The 16289-nt window shown below is 50.5% G+C and overlaps 1 protein-coding gene across 5 annotated transcripts in view; it reads left to right on the top strand.

Annotated features, from left to right (window-relative positions):
- The first annotated feature begins 14263 nt into the window (after positions 1-14263).
- The window catches only part of REEP1 (receptor accessory protein 1), a 143693-nt gene continuing 141667 nt past the window's right edge, over positions 14264-16289 (top strand). For all 5 annotated transcript variants that reach the window (XM_040335232.1, XM_040335231.1, XM_040335230.1 and 2 more), the window contains exon 1: positions 14264-14578. In XM_040335232.1, coding sequence (XP_040191166.1) covers positions 14547-14578 — 32 coding nt within the window. In that variant the 5' untranslated portion in view covers positions 14264-14546. The remainder of the gene's footprint in view (positions 14579-16289) is intronic.

Here is a 16289-nt window from a genome sequence, read left to right as displayed (position 1 = left end):
ATATTTGATTTTTGTGTGTTTTTATTAATTTCCCATATGGTTCTCTGCGCCCTATGTCATTTCACATTTATCTATTAGTATCCACTAATCTAGTGGCTGCATTGACCATTCATCTATTAATTGGTAGCGCCATTCCCCTTATATATTCACCTTATTATATTTTACATCGTTTGCGTAAAACGTTCGCGAATAGGGCTTTGCGTAAATTACGTTCACGTCCAAAGCATTGACTATTTGCGACGTGATTTCGAGCATGCGCACTGGGATACCCCCACGGACGCGCATGCACCGTTAAAAAAAACGCAATTTACGTGGGGTCAAGTTGAATTAACATAAAACACGCCCACATCTTTGTCATTTGAATTCCGCGCCCTTACGCTGACACATTTACACTACGCCGCCGTAACTTACGGCGCAAATTCTTTGTGGATAAGGAACCTCTGCACTAAGTTACGGCGGCGTAGTGTACGCTACGCCCGATTATATTTACGCCGAGGTACGTGGATCTGGCCCTATATCTTTTCATGTGACAACACTGAAGAAATTACACTTTGCTACAAAAGTAGTGAGTGTACAGCTTGCATAACTGTAAATTTTTTGTCCCTACAAAATAAGTCAACACACAGCCATTAATGTCTAAACTGCTGGCAACAAACGTGAGTACACTCCCGTGTGAAAATGTCCAAATTGGGCTCAAAGTGGCAATATTTTGTGTGGCCATTATTTTCCAGCACTGCCTTAACCCTCTTGGGCATGGCGTTCACCAGAGCTTCACAGGTTTCCACTGGAGTCCTCTTCCACTCCTCCATGAAAACATCACGGAGCAGGTGGATGTGGGAGACCTTGCGCTCCTCCACCTTCCATTTGAGGATGCCCCACAGATGCTCTGTAGAGCATAGGTCTGGAGACATGCATGGCCAGTCCATCACCTTTACCCTCAGCTTCTTTAGCAAGGCAGTGGTCATCTTGGAGTTTTTATCATGTTGGAATACTGCCCTGCAGCCAGTGTAGGCTAGTGCTCAAAAAACATTTTTTTTGGGGGGACCGTCTGTCCGTGTTCACCCGATCCGATCCGCCAGACGGATGGAAAAGTAGGTTTTTCCGCCGTCACACTTTGGCGGATCGGAGCGGGTCGGATGTCAGCGGGCATGTCACTGCTGACATCCGTGGCTCCATAGAGGAGCACTGAGTGCCCGTTCAGGTCCGCCTAAAAAACTGGCAGGCGGATCTGAAAGAGCCCTTATGGGCCATACACACGATATGAAAATTGGACAAAAAATACCACTTTCAACATGATCGTACGATAATCAGATCGTTAGTACAGAGCTTTTGAGAGCTGATCACGACAATTGATCCGATATTATTCGATCGGACAAGCACAAAAATTTTCCTTGTATGATACCAGATTGTACAATTTTCATTTAGTCAGTACAGAGGTCATCCGAAAATATAATACAAATACACTACAACACTTGAAATCACTTCCGATTTATTTTTCTGTCCTACGAGAATTTTGGTGACTTTAGTAACCTTTTCAATTTCTACATGCGACTAGTAACCGAAAAAAGTCAGACGATCTGTTGTCAGATTTTCGGATCGTGTGTACAGGGCATTAATGCAGCAAACATACCTGAACAGCCAGTGTTGTGATTAGATCAGAGTAGCATGCAGTACATCAGATTACACAGCAAAAAGGAGCCACCTGGATTGTCAGTCTGACCAGCATGTCATGCAGAGTTCCTTTTACAGCACCCTGTATATATAATTTTTACTATTATTTTTTTTAAAAAAAGAATAAAGTATATTAAACATATTATAAACACTAAAAGTTGGTATATTTCCTATCCATTCACTGTGAGTGATTCATAGTACACATTAATTCATACTTTTTGTTAGCATCCCCACATGCAAGTTTTGTGTGCTCTGAGTCGTCTTATTAATGTTTATAACATGGCAATAAAATGCCTAATAAGGCAAAGAGAGAAGGAGATTGTTGTACTTTATAAATAAGACATTGGGCACAGCATTATTTTGGCAGCCTTTTTCTGAAAATAGTTAGATTTTATTATTTGTGTTGGTAATAGGGAATGTTTTTTTTTTAAGATTTTGGTTGTATTGCATTGCTGTATATGTTTACATATGTCTTTCTATGTTACTTCTTGCTATATATATATATGTAAATGTGATCAGCTTATTGTAAAATAATCTTATTAATTTCACTAAAGATATATATATTTTTTTAAATAACAAACATGTTATGCCGCATACACACCATCACTTTATGTGATGAAAAAAAACGACACTTTCTGTGAAGTAAAAAATGACGTTTTTGAAACTTCAATTTTCAAAGACGAAGTTGCCTACACACCATACCGTTTTTCTCACAATGTTCTTGCAAAGCGAGGTTACGTTCCACCACGTTTTACCATTGAAGCTTGCTTCATAAGTAGCTTCTGGGCATGCGTGGATGAAAAAACGTCTTAGAAAACGACGTTTTTTGCTACACACGGTCAATTTCTGTGAAGTAAAAAGTGCACTTTTGAAAAACGACACATAAAATTGAAGCATGCTTCAATTTTTTTTGGTCGTTTTTTACAAGACATAAAACAACGTTTTCCCCCACACACAGTCAATTAAAGTGACGTTTTTAAAAACGTCATTTTTTTTCATCACATAAAGTGATGGTGTGTACGCGGCATTATACTTACCTCCACTGTGCAGCTCGTTTTGCACAGAGTGGCCCACGAACCTGGTCTTCTGGGGTCCCTCGGCGGCTGTCTCGGCTCCCCCCGCAAGGACTCAACACCTTCATGCGAGCGTGCTCGCATGGTGTTGAGCTCTTGCGGGCGCGCTCCCGTGATACAGCCGGTGGCCACTCGACCCGCCCGCCGCATCATTGGATGTGATGACAGCAGCGCAAGCCAATGGCTGCGCTGCTTTCAACACATCCACTGTAACCAATCAATGGCCAGGCTGAGCGGCGAAGAGGATGTCGGGGACGAGCGCAGGATTTTCGAGGGGTCAGGTAAGTATAATGGGGGGGGGGGGGGCTGGTATTGTCGGATGTTTTTTCACCTTTCTCCTTTAATGGTTTTAAAAGCCTGCTTCTATGTATAGTTTGTAACCATACTAGCAAATGTGTGCCCTTTATAAAATGGTGTAATTGTTGGAGTGGGTGTAGGCTTTTTTGTTATTGTAGTTGTGTGCAAGTGGAATGTTTTGCACAAGATATTTAAAGGGGTTGTAAAGGAAAAACATTTTTTTTCCTAAATAGCTTCCTTTACCTTAGTGCAGTCCTCCATCACTTACCTCATCCTTTGATTTTGCTTTTAAATGTCCTAATTTCTTCTGAGAAATCCTCACTTCCTGTCTGTAACTCAACACCGTAATGCGAGGCTTTCTCCCTGGTGTGGAGAAAGCCTCTTGAGGGGGAGGGGCGAGCAGGCAAGTCAGGACACTCTCTACTTTGCAGATAGAGAAAGGAGCTCTGTGTTAGTGGGCATCCTGACATTCCTGCTCGCCCCCTCCCCCTTCAAGAGGCTTTCTCCATACCAGGGAGAAAGCCTTGCATTACCGTGTGTAGTTACAGACAGAAGAACAGGAAGTGAGGATTTCTCAGAAGAAATAAGGACATTTAAAAGCAAAATGGAAGGATGAGGTAAGTGAAGGACTGCACTAAGGTAAAGGAAGCTATTTAGGGAAATTTTATTTTTCCTTTACAGCCCCTTTAATTTCTGCAGTTCATCAGTTCATTATCATCCTACTACAGCTCACAATTACATTGTTAAACCTGAAGCATTAACCCCTGCTCAACCCAGTACTTATGTTACTTAAATAAAAAAAAAACTAAGCTATTTAATTCCCTGGCCACATGACTCACTGGGTCCCAAGTCTACTGTGTAATGTCTAATGACCAGGAGGTAATCCAGGAAGTAGTAGAACTGAAGTAGAAATGAGTAAAGTGGTCCACCTGGCTTTGCAGTATGGCAGAGATGTGAAAAAACAATTCCAATGCCTTGGCAGCTAAAGTGGTTTGCCTGTGTAGCACTATCCCCTTAGGAACGGCTGAGTATTTTTGAGTTCAGGGGTGCACTGTATATAGAGTGCAGGGTTTAGGGGTGCTCTCTGTACAGAGTTTAGGAGTATGCTGCATAAAGAGAGCAGAATTCAGGAGTATGAGGTGTACAGAGTGCAGAGTTCATGGGTGTGCTGTGTACAGAATGCAGGGTTTAAGGGTGCGCTATGCACAGTGTCAGGGCCGTCTTTAATATTGATTGGACCCTGGGCAAACATTTCCTTTGGGCCCCCCGAGCTCCTCCCAACTGAAAATCAGGTCAGGCAGCAATTGCGATCAGTGGCGTAACCAGAGTTATGGGCGACCGGGGCAGAATTTTTTTTTCCGCCCCCCTCTACCCCCTTTAAGTATTAAACCCCTCTTCTTTCCCAAATTCTCTTATTCCCCCAACCAAGCCACCCTCAGCACAAATCTCTTATTTAATCCCTCCCTGACAATTTCCCCATACAAGCACAACCCTCACCACAATACAAAGGCACTCGCCTCCGGATTTTCCCATAAAAAACAAAAACAAAAAAATCTTAATCCCTCTCAGCATAAATCCTTCCTCTTATTGCACAAATCCTCAGATCCTTTCCCCCAGCACTGACTTACCGGTTATCAGTTACCGGGTCCTCATCGCAATACGTGTATATTGATTGGTTTGCGCAAAAGTTATAGGCCCGGATTCACAAAGCACTTGCGCCGACGTATCTCCAGATACGCCGCGTAAGTGCAAATATGCGCCGTCGTATCTGTGCGCCGTACTCACAAACTAAAATACGCCTAAAAACTGGCTTATTCCCGCCGACGTAACTTGCCTACGCCGGCGTAAGGTGGGCGCACACTTACGCTGCCCGCTGGCCGCATGGTGGCGCTGCCATTGATTAGCCATTCAAATATGCAAACGAGGAAAATACGTCGATTCACAAACCTGCTCCCGCCCGACGCAGGCTACGAGAGGTGCGCGTAAGTTGTACGTCCGGCGTAAAGTTAAGCCCCATAAAGGAGGTGTAACTCAGCAGCAGACATGTAAAGGTCTGCACCAGGGAACAGAAGCCGGCGGTTTTTACATAGTTTACGTTGGACGTGTGTCTGGATGGGCGTAGATTACGTTCATGGCGTAGGCAGTGATCCGGCGTATCTTAGGTAGTTGTTCCGACGTGGTTATGAGCATGCGCACGGGGATGCGTCCACGACACGACGCATGCGCAGTTCGTTCAACGTACTTGTCTGGCTCTCAAACCATCATTTGCATGGGGTCACGCCTCATTTGCATGGCTTTGCATTGGGGAAGCCCACTTCCACCTACTCCGGCCTGCGCCTTCTAAATCTACACCACGCTGAGACAGCTTTGGGAGCTCTGGCTTCCTGAATTCCATGCTTGCCTCTCTGCGCTGCGTTAGCGTAGCGTACATTGAGATGCGCTACGGCGGCATAATGTGCGCCCGTTCTCTATGAATCCGGGCCATAGTGTCTACAAAATAGAGGATAGATTTATTGCATTTTTATTATTATTATCATTATTATTTTACTAGTAATGGCAGCAATCTTTTTAGGGGGACTGCGACATTGTGGCAGACAGATCGGACACTTTTTTGGGACCAGTGACATTTATACAGCGATCAGAGCTAAAAATAGCCACAGATTACTGTATACATGTCAATGGCAGGGAAGGGGTTAACACTAGAGGGCGACCAAGGAGTTAAATGTGTTCACTGGGAGGTGTTGCTAACTGTGTAGGGGCTGGGCTGACTGGAGGAGGAGAAAGATCGCTGTTCCTAATTACTAGTACTCCTCCACTGACAGAACAGGGATCTGTTTGCTTACACTGACAGATCCCCGTTCTGCCTGTCTTTGGAGCAATCACGTGTGGCCAGCGGACATCGAGTGCACCTGACCCGCTGGTTGGCTCCTTCTCTCGCAAATGTGCGCGCCTCCGGTGGCATGAGTGTGCCCACAAATCGCCACCCCCCCCAAACCCCCTCTTTTTCTTACCGAATCACATCTGATCCAGCGATGTGCGATAGCGCAGCGACTCCAGCCTATGTCACCTCTTTGGACAGATTGATAGCAGCGGGAGCCAATGGCTCCCAATGTCAATCAAATTCGGGAGCCAATGTCAATCAAATCCTGTGACAGGGGGCTGGGGGCGGGGCCAAGTTCCGATGTCTATGTCGATGAATCCAGCAGCAAGATTTGGGAGCAAGCCCGCACAGGTGTCCCCATGGAATGCGGCTTTCTGTGGGGGGCACCTAACGAAGAGGAGGAGAATGGAGCGCCAGCGGGGGATCCCAGAAGATTGGGGCTGCTCTGTGCAAAACCATTGCACAGAGCAGGTAAGTGTAGACATGTTTGTGATTTTAAAATAATAAAAGAAAAGATTTACAGACACTTTAAATGCCACCAAAAGAAAGCTCTTTTGTGATTTTTTTGTGCAAATTATTATTATTATTTTTTTATTCATGTGGGTACAGTGTTGCATGACCACGCAATTGTCATTCAAAGTGCAACAGTGCCGAAAAGCTGAAAATTGGTCTGGGCAGGAAGGGGGTCAAAGTGCCCGGTATTGAAGCAGGATAGAAATTTGTATTCCTAAGCTCACACCCAAAAGCTGTTTTTTTTTTAAAAAAGGGACAGGTCTCCCCTAATGAGGGGAAGTTGGCGGCTTTGCTGACATTGGGCCATATTCTGAGTAAAGTTACGATGGAGTAACTCAGGATACTCCATCGTAACTCCCTTTTTTGACCCGTGTATCTATGCTCCTGATTCTCAGAATCATTTTTGCATAGATACACTTAAGATCCGCCATCTGTAAGTCACTTACACTGGCGGATCTTAAATGCAATGACGCCGGCCGCCGCTAGATGGCATTTACATGAAGGAGTCATTTGCATATGCAAATGATCCTTCTACGCCGATTCACGAACGAGTTTGCGTCGCGTAACCGTCGCTAACGTCGTTTGCGTAAGCGGAAACTTACCCCTGCTATATGAGGGGTAAGTTTCCGCAAGTCTCGCGTAGGCCATGTTACGGATGGCGTCGGGTCCCCGTCGTGTTTTTTCGCCGGATACGTCGTTTACGTAAGTCGTTCTTGAATACGACTTTACGTCAATGACGCACACGTCGGCGTCATTGACGTTTTCCGCCGAGAATTGGAGCATGCGCACTGGGCTTTTTGCAGCCCGGCGCATGCCCAGTTCTTTTGCGTCGGGGGCGCGCTTCATTTGAATAGAAGCCGCCCCCTTGGGGGTACCGATCCAGCAGACAGAATCCTGGGGGTCTCTTTTCAGCAGACAGAAGCCTGGAGGTCCCTGTCCAGCAGACAGAATCCTGGGGGTCCCTGTTCAACAGTGTGAAGCCTGTGGGTCCCTGTCCAGCAGACAGAATCCTGGGGGTCCCTGTCCAGCAGACAGAATCCTGGGGGTCCCTGTCCAGCAGACAGAAGCCTGTGGGTCCCTGTCCAGCAGACAAAAGCCTGGAGGTCCCTGTCCAGCAGACAGAATCCTGGGGGTTCCTGTCTAGCAGACATAAGCCTGGGGGTCTCTGTCCAGCAGACAAAAGCCTGTGGGTCCCTGCCCAGCAGACAGAATCCTGGGGGTCCCTGTCCAGCAGACAGAATCCTGGGGGTCCCTGTCCAGCAGACAGAAGCCTGGGGGTCCCTGTCCAGCATACAGAAGCCTGGGGGTCCCTGTCCAGCAGACAGAAACCTGGGGGTCCCTGTCCAGCAGACAGAAGCCTGGGGGTCCCTGTCCAGCAGACAGAAGCCTGGGGGTCCCTGTCCAGCAGTGTGAAGCCTGGGGGTCCCTATCCAGCAGACAAGCCTGGGAGTACCTGTCCAGCAGACAAAATCTTGGGGGTCCCTGTCCAGCAGTGTGAAGCCTGGGGGTCCCTGTCTAACAGACAGAAGCCTGGGGGTCCCTGTCTAGCAGACAGAAGCCTGGGGGTCCCTGTCCAGAAGACAGAATCGTGGGGGTCCCTGTCCAGCAGTGTGAAGCCTGGGGGTCCCTGTTCAACAGACAGAATCATGGGGGTACCTGTCCAGCAGACAGAATCCTGGGGGTCCCTGTCCAGCAGTGTGAAGCCTGCCCAGAAAACAGAAGCCTGGGGGTCCCTGCCCAGAAGACAGAAGCCTGGGGGTCCCTGTCCAGCAGACAGAAGCCTGGGGTCCCTGTCCAGCAGACAGAAGCCTGGGGGTCCCTATCCAGCAGATAAGCCTGGGAGTACCTCTCCAGCAGACAGAATCTTGGGGGTATCTGTCCAGCAGTGTGAAGCCTGGGGGTCCCAGTCCAGCAGACAGAAGCCTAGGGGACCCTGCCCAGCAGACAGAAGCCTGGGGGTCCCTGCCCAGCAGACAGAAGCCTGGGGGTCCCTGCCCAGCAGTGTGAAGCCTGGGGGTCCCTGTCCAGCAGACAGGATCCTAGGTTCCCTGTCCAGCAGACAGAATCCTGGGGGTCCCTTCCAGCAGTGTGAAGCCTGGGGGCTTCCCTGTCCAGCAGACAGAATCTTGGGGATCCCTGTCCAGCAGACAGGATCCTAGGTTCCCTGTCCAGCAGACAGAATCCTGGGGGTCCCTGTCCAGCAAACAGAAGCCTGGGGGTCCCTGTCCAGAAGACAGCCAGCTAAATGTTGTACTGCCTGGGGGTCCCAGCACCCTTTTCTAATATCCAGCAGACAGAAGCCTGGGGGTCCCAGCACCCTTTTCTAATATCCAGCAGACAGAAGCCTGGGGATCCCAGCACCCTTCTAGCAGACAGAAGCCTGGGGGTTCTATCAGACAGGATCCTGGGGGTCCCTGTCCAGCAGTAGCAGACAGAATCCTGGGGTCCCAGCACCCTATAATATCCAGTAAACAGAATCCTGGGGGTACCTGTCCAGCAGACAGAAGCCTGGGGGTCTATGTCCAGCAGACAGAAGCCTGGGGGTTCCTGTCCAGCAGTTAGAATCTTGGGGGTCCCTATCCAGCAGACAGGAGCCTGGGGGTCCCTGTCCAGCAGACAGAATCCTGGGGGTCCCTGTCCAGCAGTGTGAAGCCTGGGGGTCCCTGTCCAGCATACAGAAGCCTGTGCAAAACCATTGCACAGAGCAGGTAAGTGTAGACATGTTTGTGATTTTAAAATAATAAAAGAAAAGATTTACAGACACTTTAAATGCCACCAAAAGAAAGCTCTTTTGTGATTTTTTTGTGCAAATTATTATTATTATTTTTTTATTCATGTGGGTACAGTGTTGCATGACCACGCAATTGTCATTCAAAGTGCAACAGTGCCGAAAAGCTGAAAATTGGTCTGGGCAGGAAGGGGGTCAAAGTGCCCGGTATTGAAGCAGGATAGAAATTTGTATTCCTAAGCTCACACCCAAAAGCTGTTTTTTTTTTAAAAAAGGGACAGGTCTCCCCTAATGAGGGGAAGTTGGCGGCTTTGCTGACATTGGGCCATATTCTGAGTAAAGTTACGATGGAGTAACTCAGGATACTCCATCGTAACTCCCTTTTTTGACCCGTGTATCTATGCTCCTGATTCTCAGAATCATTTTTGCATAGATACACTTAAGATCCGCCATCTGTAAGTCACTTACACTGGCGGATCTTAAATGCAATGACGCCGGCCGCCGCTAGATGGCATTTACATGAAGGAGTCATTTGCATATGCAAATGATCCTTCTACGCCGATTCACGAACGAGTTTGCGTCGCGTAACCGTCGCTAACGTCGTTTGCGTAAGCGGAAACTTACCCCTGCTATATGAGGGGTAAGTTTCCGCAAGTCTCGCGTAGGCCATGTTACGGATGGCGTCGGGTCCCCGTCGTGTTTTTTTCGCCGGATACGTCGTTTACGTAAGTCGTTCTTGAATACGACTTTACGTCAATGACGCACACGTCGGCGTCATTGACGTTTTCCGCCGAGAATTGGAGCATGCGCACTGGGCTTTTTGCAGCCCGGCGCATGCCCAGTTCTTTTGCGTCGGGGGCGCGCTTCATTTGAATAGAAGCCGCCCCCTTGGGGGTACCGATCCAGCAGACAGAATCCTGGGGGTCTCTTTTCAGCAGACAGAAGCCTGGAGGTCCCTGTCCAGCAGACAGAATCCTGGGGGTCCCTGTTCAACAGTGTGAAGCCTGTGGGTCCCTGTCCAGCAGACAGAATCCTGGGGGTCCCTGTCCAGCAGACAGAATCCTGGGGGTCCCTGTCCAGCAGACAGAAGCCTGTGGGTCCCTGTCCAGCAGACAAAAGCCTGGAGGTCCCTGTCCAGCAGACAGAATCCTGGGGGTTCCTGTCTAGCAGACATAAGCCTGTGGGTCTCTGTCCAGCAGACAAAAGCCTGTGGGTCCCTGCCCAGCAGACAGAATCCTGGGGGTCCCTGTCCAGCAGACAGAATCCTGGGGGTCCCTGTCCAGCAGACAGAAGCCTGGGGGTCCCTGTCCAGCAGACAGAAGCCTGGGGGTCCCTGTCCAGCAGACAGAAGCCTGGGGGTCCCTGTCCAGCAGACAGAAGCCTGGGGGTCCCTGTCCAGCAGACAGAAGCCTGGGGGTCCCTGTCCAGCAGTGTGAAGCCTGGGGGTCCCTATCCAGCAGACAAGCCTGGGAGTACCTGTCCAGCAGACAAAATCTTGGGGGTCCCTGTCCAGCAGTGTGAAGCCTGGGGGTCCCTGTCTAACAGACAGAAGCCTGGGGGTCCCTGTCTAGCAGACAGAAGCCTGGGGGTCCCTGTCCAGAAGACAGAATCGTGGGGGTCCCTGTCCAGCAGTGTGAAGCCTGGGGGTCCCTGTTCAACAGACAGAATCATGGGGGTACCTGTCCAGCAGACAGAATCCTGGGGGTCCCTGTCCAGCAGTGTGAAGCCTGCCCAGAAAACAGAAGCCTGGGGGTCCCTGCCCAGAAGACAGAAGCCTGGGGGTCCCTGTCCAGCAGACAGAAGCCTGGGGTCCCTGTCCAGCAGACAGAAGCCTGGGGGTCCCTATCCAGCAGATAAGCCTGGGAGTACCTCTCCAGCAGACAGAATCTTGGGGGTATCTGTCCAGCAGTGTGAAGCCTGGGGGTCCCAGTCCAGCAGACAGAAGCCTAGGGGACCCTGCCCAGCAGACAGAAGCCTGGGGGTCCCTGCCCAGCAGACAGAAGCCTGGGGGTCCCTGCCCAGCAGTGTGAAGCCTGGGGGTCCCTGTCCAGCAGACAGGATCCTAGGTTCCCTGTCCAGCAGACAGAATCCTGGGGGTCCCTTCCAGCAGTGTGAAGCCTGGGGGCTTCCCTGTCCAGCAGACAGAATCTTGGGGATCCCTGTCCAGCAGACAGGATCCTAGGTTCCCTGTCCAGCAGACAGAATCCTGGGGGTCCCTGTCCAGCAAACAGAAGCCTGGGGGTCCCTGTCCAGAAGACAGCCAGCTAAATGTTGTACTGCCTGGGGGTCCCAGCACCCTTTTCTAATATCCAGCAGACAGAAGCCTGGGGGTCCCAGCACCCTTTTCTAATATCCAGCAGACAGAAGCCTGGGGATCCCAGCACCCTTCTAGCAGACAGAAGCCTGGGGGTTCTATCAGACAGGATCCTGGGGGTCCCTGTCCAGCAGTAGCAGACAGAATCCTGGGGTCCCAGCACCCTATAATATCCAGTAAACAGAATCCTGGGGGTACCTGTCCAGCAGACAGAAGCCTGGGGGTCTATGTCCAGCAGACAGAAGCCTGGGGGTTCCTGTCCAGCAGTTAGAATCTTGGGGGTCCCTATCCAGCAGACAGGAGCCTGGGGGTCCCTGTCCAGCAGACAGAATCCTGGGGGTCCCTGTCCAGCAGTGTGAAGCCTGGGGGTCCCTGTCCAGCATACAGAAGCCTGGGGGTACCGATCCAGCAGACAGAATCCTGGGGGTCTCTTTTCAGCAGACAGAAGCCTGGAGGTCCCTGTCCAGCAGACAGAATCCTGGGGGTCCCTGTTCAACAGTGTGAAGCCTGTGGGTCCCTGTCCAGCAGACAGAATCCTGGGGGTCCCTGTCCAGCAGACAGAATCCTGGGGGTCCCTGTCCAGCAGACAGAAGCCTGTGGGTCCCTGTCCAGCAGACAAAAGCCTGGAGGTCCCTGTCCAGCAGACAGAATCCTGGGGGTTCCTGTCTAGCAGACATAAGCCTGTGGGTCTCTGTCCAGCAGACAAAAGCCTGTGGGTCCCTGCCCAGCAGACAGAATCCTGGGGGTCCCTGTCCAGCAGACAGAATCCTGGGGGTCCCTGTCCAGCAGTGTGAAGCCTGGGGGTCCCTGTCCAGCATACAGAAGCCTGGGGGTACCGATCCAGCAGACAGAATCCTGGGGGTCTCTTTTCAGCAGACAGAAGCCTGGAGGTCCCTGTCCAGCAGACAGAATCCTGGGGGTCCCTGTTCAACAGTGTGAAGCCTGTGGGTCCCTATCCAGCAGACAAGCCTGGGAGTACCTGTCCAGCAGACAAAATCTTGGGGGTCCCTGTCCAGCAGTGTGAAGCCTGGGGGTCCCTGTCTAGCAGACAGAAGCCTGGGGGTCCCTGTCCAGAAGACAGAATCGTGGGGGTCCCTGTCCAGCAGTGTGAAGCCTGGGGGTCCCTGTTCAGCAGACAGAATCATGGGGGTACCTGTCCAGCAGACAGAATCCTGGGGTCCCTGTCCAGCAGTGTGAAGCCTGCCCAGAAAACAGAAGCCTGGGGGTCCCTGCCCAGAAGACAGAAGCCTGGGGGTCCCTGTCCAGCAGACAGAAGCCTGGGGTCCCTGTCCAGCAGACAGAAGCCTGGGGGTCCCTATCCAGCAGATAAGCCTGGGAGTACCTCTCCAGCAGACAGAATCTTGGGGGTATCTGTCCAGCAGTGTGAAGCCTGGGGGTCCCAGTCCAGCAGACAGAAGCCTAGGGGTCCCTGCCCAGCAGACAGAAGCCTGGGGGTCCCTGCCCAGCAGACAGAAGCCTGGGGGTCCCTGCCCAGCAGTGTGAAGCCTGGGGGTCCCTGTCCAGCAGACAGGATCCTAGGTTCCCTGTCCAGCAGACAGAATCCTGGGGGTCCCTTCCAGCAGTGTGAAGCCTGGGGGCTTCCCTGTCCAGCAGACAGAATCTTGGGGATCCCTGTCCAGCAGACAGGATCCTAGGTTCCCTGTCCAGCAGACAGAATCCTGGGGGTCCCTGTCCAGCAGTGTGAAGCCTGGGGGTCCCTGTCTAGCAAACAGAAGCCTGGGGGTCCCTGTCCAGAAGACAGAATCCTTGGGGTCCCTGTCTAGCAGTGTGAAGCCTGGGGGTCCCTGTCCAGCAGACAGAAGCCTGGGGGTCCCTGCCCAGCAGACAGAAGCCTGGGGGTCCCTGTTCAGCAGACAGAAACCTGGGGGTCCCTGTCCAGCAGACAGAAGCCTGGGGGTCCCTGTCCAGCAGACAGAAGCCTGGGGGTCCCTGCCCAGCAGTGTGAAGCCTGCAGGGTCCCTATCCAGCAGACAAAATCTTGGGGGTCCCTGTCCAGCAGTGTGAAGCCTGGGGGTCCCTGTCTAGCAGACAGAAGCCTGGGGGTCCCTGTCCAGAAGACAGAATCGTGGGGGTCCCTGTCCAGCAGTGTGAAGCCTGGGAGTCCCTGTTCAGCAGACAGAATCATGGGGGTACCTGTCCAACAGACAGAATCCTGGGGGTCCCTGTCCAGCAGACAGAAGCCTGGGGGTCCCTGTCCAGCAGACAGAAGCCTGGGGGTCCCTGCCCAGCACACAGAAGCCTGGGGCTCCCTATCCAGCAGATAAGCCTGGGAGTACCTCTCCAGCAGACAGAATCTTGGGGGTCCCTGTCCAGCAGTGTGAAGCCTGGGGGTCCCTGTCCAGCAGTGTGAAGCCTGGGGGTCCCTGCCCAGCAGACAGAAGCCTGGGGGCCCCTGTCCAGCAGTGTGAAGCCTGGGGGTCCCTGTCCAGCAGTTAGAAACCTGGGGGTCCCTGTCCAGCAGTGTGAAGCCTGGGGGTCCCTGCCCAGCAGACAGAAGCCTGGGGGTCCCTGTCCAGCAGTGTGAATCCTGGGGGTCCCTGTCCAGCAGTGTGAAGCCTGGGGGTCCCTGTCCAGCAGACAGAAGCCTGGGGGTCCCTGTCCAGCAGTGTGAATCCTGGGGGTCCCTGTCCAGCAGTGTGAATCCTGGGGGTCCCTGTCTAGCAGTAGCAGTGTGAAGCCAGGACAGGCTGTGTTGGGTGAATTGCAGGTTGTAGGAATCATGCTGTATATATATATATCAGCCTCCCTCCCCTCCTCTCCTTCACTCCTCCTTCCCTGAATATGATCGCAGGAGAAGCAGGGCAGCTGCTTAGAGATTTGCTTCTCCTTGCCTGGCCCTCTCCCACCCTGTGAAAGCATTTGGTGACAACACTGCCTGGGGAAAGAGAGAGCCTATTCCTGCCCAGTGCCAACAGCTGGATCCTCTGCCCAGTGCCCAGCAGCACAGCACCCAATGGCTCAGATCTCACTTGCTTCTCCTTGTGACAGATAGAATCCAGTGCAAAGAGCTTATTGTCTGCAGGACACAGCTGACTGTCACCCCCAACCATGGTGTCATGGATCATATCCCGGCTTGTAGTGTGAGTACCCTCCATTGTGTGACATGTGTGACATGTGTGTGTGTGTGTGTGTGTGTCCACCCTGACACTGCTCCCTGTGTCAGTGCAAGGTGATCTGCCAAAGCTATATATAGCTGTTGTCTTATCCCATGTGTTGCAACTGTTAGAGGGCCCAGGGAAGGTATTTTTTGTTCTATTTCTACAGGGATGCATGTTGCTTATTCATTTCAGCTGCAAGATTTTTATCATTAGAGTCTTTGCATGGGATAGATAATGATGATTTAAAAACAGCCTTTGTTTGTGCATTGGAATAAAGGGCAGTTACACGGTGACACCGCTAGGGGGCTCTGCAGTGACTCCTCTGTTCTGTGTATTACCTATTACTGTACTCTATTGGGGATCAGCAGTGCAAAGATGGTGTGCAATAACCCAAAGAAAACAGATTTAAGCTTTTATCAGCCTGAAATAGTAGAAGAGGGTTGTCTGCTGAGGGGGACAGCACACTGGCCTTTGTTTTTACTAATGCACAGCATAATGCAATGCATGTTGTGTTCTACAATCTGCATATTAGAATTGTCAGTAATGGATTGTGAGGCTGAGCTTCAGCTAAGTGACAGTGATGGGGGGTCAGCAATCAAATATTTATTAAAGGCACAGCTGCTATGAAGTAGCTTGGGGGCAGAACATGTCCAGACAGACATTCCTTTATTATTTGCAATGTCATATCTAATATCTTCTAATTCTATGGGAGTGCTGCAGCAAGGATGGGGCTCCTGTATAGCAAGGCCCACTGGAAAGACACAATCTATGCAGTGTGTTTATTTCTTTATTATGACAGTTTACGTTGTGATGTTTGGAAATACTGACGTCTGATTTGTAGAATATAGCGATAATGTAAAAATATTTTCAAATCAAGTTAGGTGTAACATTTCAGGGCCAGCCTACTATCCGTTTCCTGCCGGTATCCATTGTTTTGTCTTGCTTGGCTGTCTGTTTTACAATGGAACACAATGATGGTCATGGAAAATTTCTGTATTGGCCTGTAGTGATGAATGACATCCATACCTGCACTGGAAAGTGACAACTGGGGAATGAAAAGCAAAATCGGTTGCTATAGGACAGCCTTTATTGACCTTTTTTCTCCGGAGGTGCCCTTAATTTTTTTTCCAGGTCTCAGAGGACTAAAACAGATGCTGATCCTAAGACATTCTATGGTCTGACCAGTTAGTCATCCCCATTTAACTGTAGAAGTGGTCATAGCTATTCAATGCAAACATGTTTACTGTATTGCATTTGCTCTCCTTGCAATTGCATAATAATTTTTTTATTTTATTCTCTAATTTGGTTTCCATTGGTTAACGTTAGTGAAACCCGAAAGGTTTCCCCATCAGGGATCCCACTCTAAAAAAAATGATATGACTGTATCTTAGCATGATCACTTTGTATAACGTTTTATATATAAGAAAAATAATAATATAGCAATCCTGGTATTTTTGACACCCTGGGCTGATGATTTTTTTACATCCTTCTGCTCAGTATCATACATTTTTTTAGTGGTAATCTAAACTTGAAAATACTGTAAATGAATAGTAAGGGCCCTTTCACACGTACGCATTTTCATCCGTCCGTTTGCGGATGAAAACGGGACATACATGGGTCCCTATGTGATTACGGGTGTCAGCGGATGAACATCCGCTGACACCCGTAATTTGTCCGCCTCCGCAAAGATCCG

The sequence above is a fragment of the Rana temporaria genome, chromosome 1 (assembly GCF_905171775.1).
Source record: "Rana temporaria chromosome 1, aRanTem1.1, whole genome shotgun sequence".
In the NCBI taxonomy this organism is placed as follows: domain Eukaryota; kingdom Metazoa; phylum Chordata; class Amphibia; order Anura; family Ranidae; genus Rana; species Rana temporaria.
This window is presented reverse-complemented; position numbering and strand designations above follow the sequence as displayed.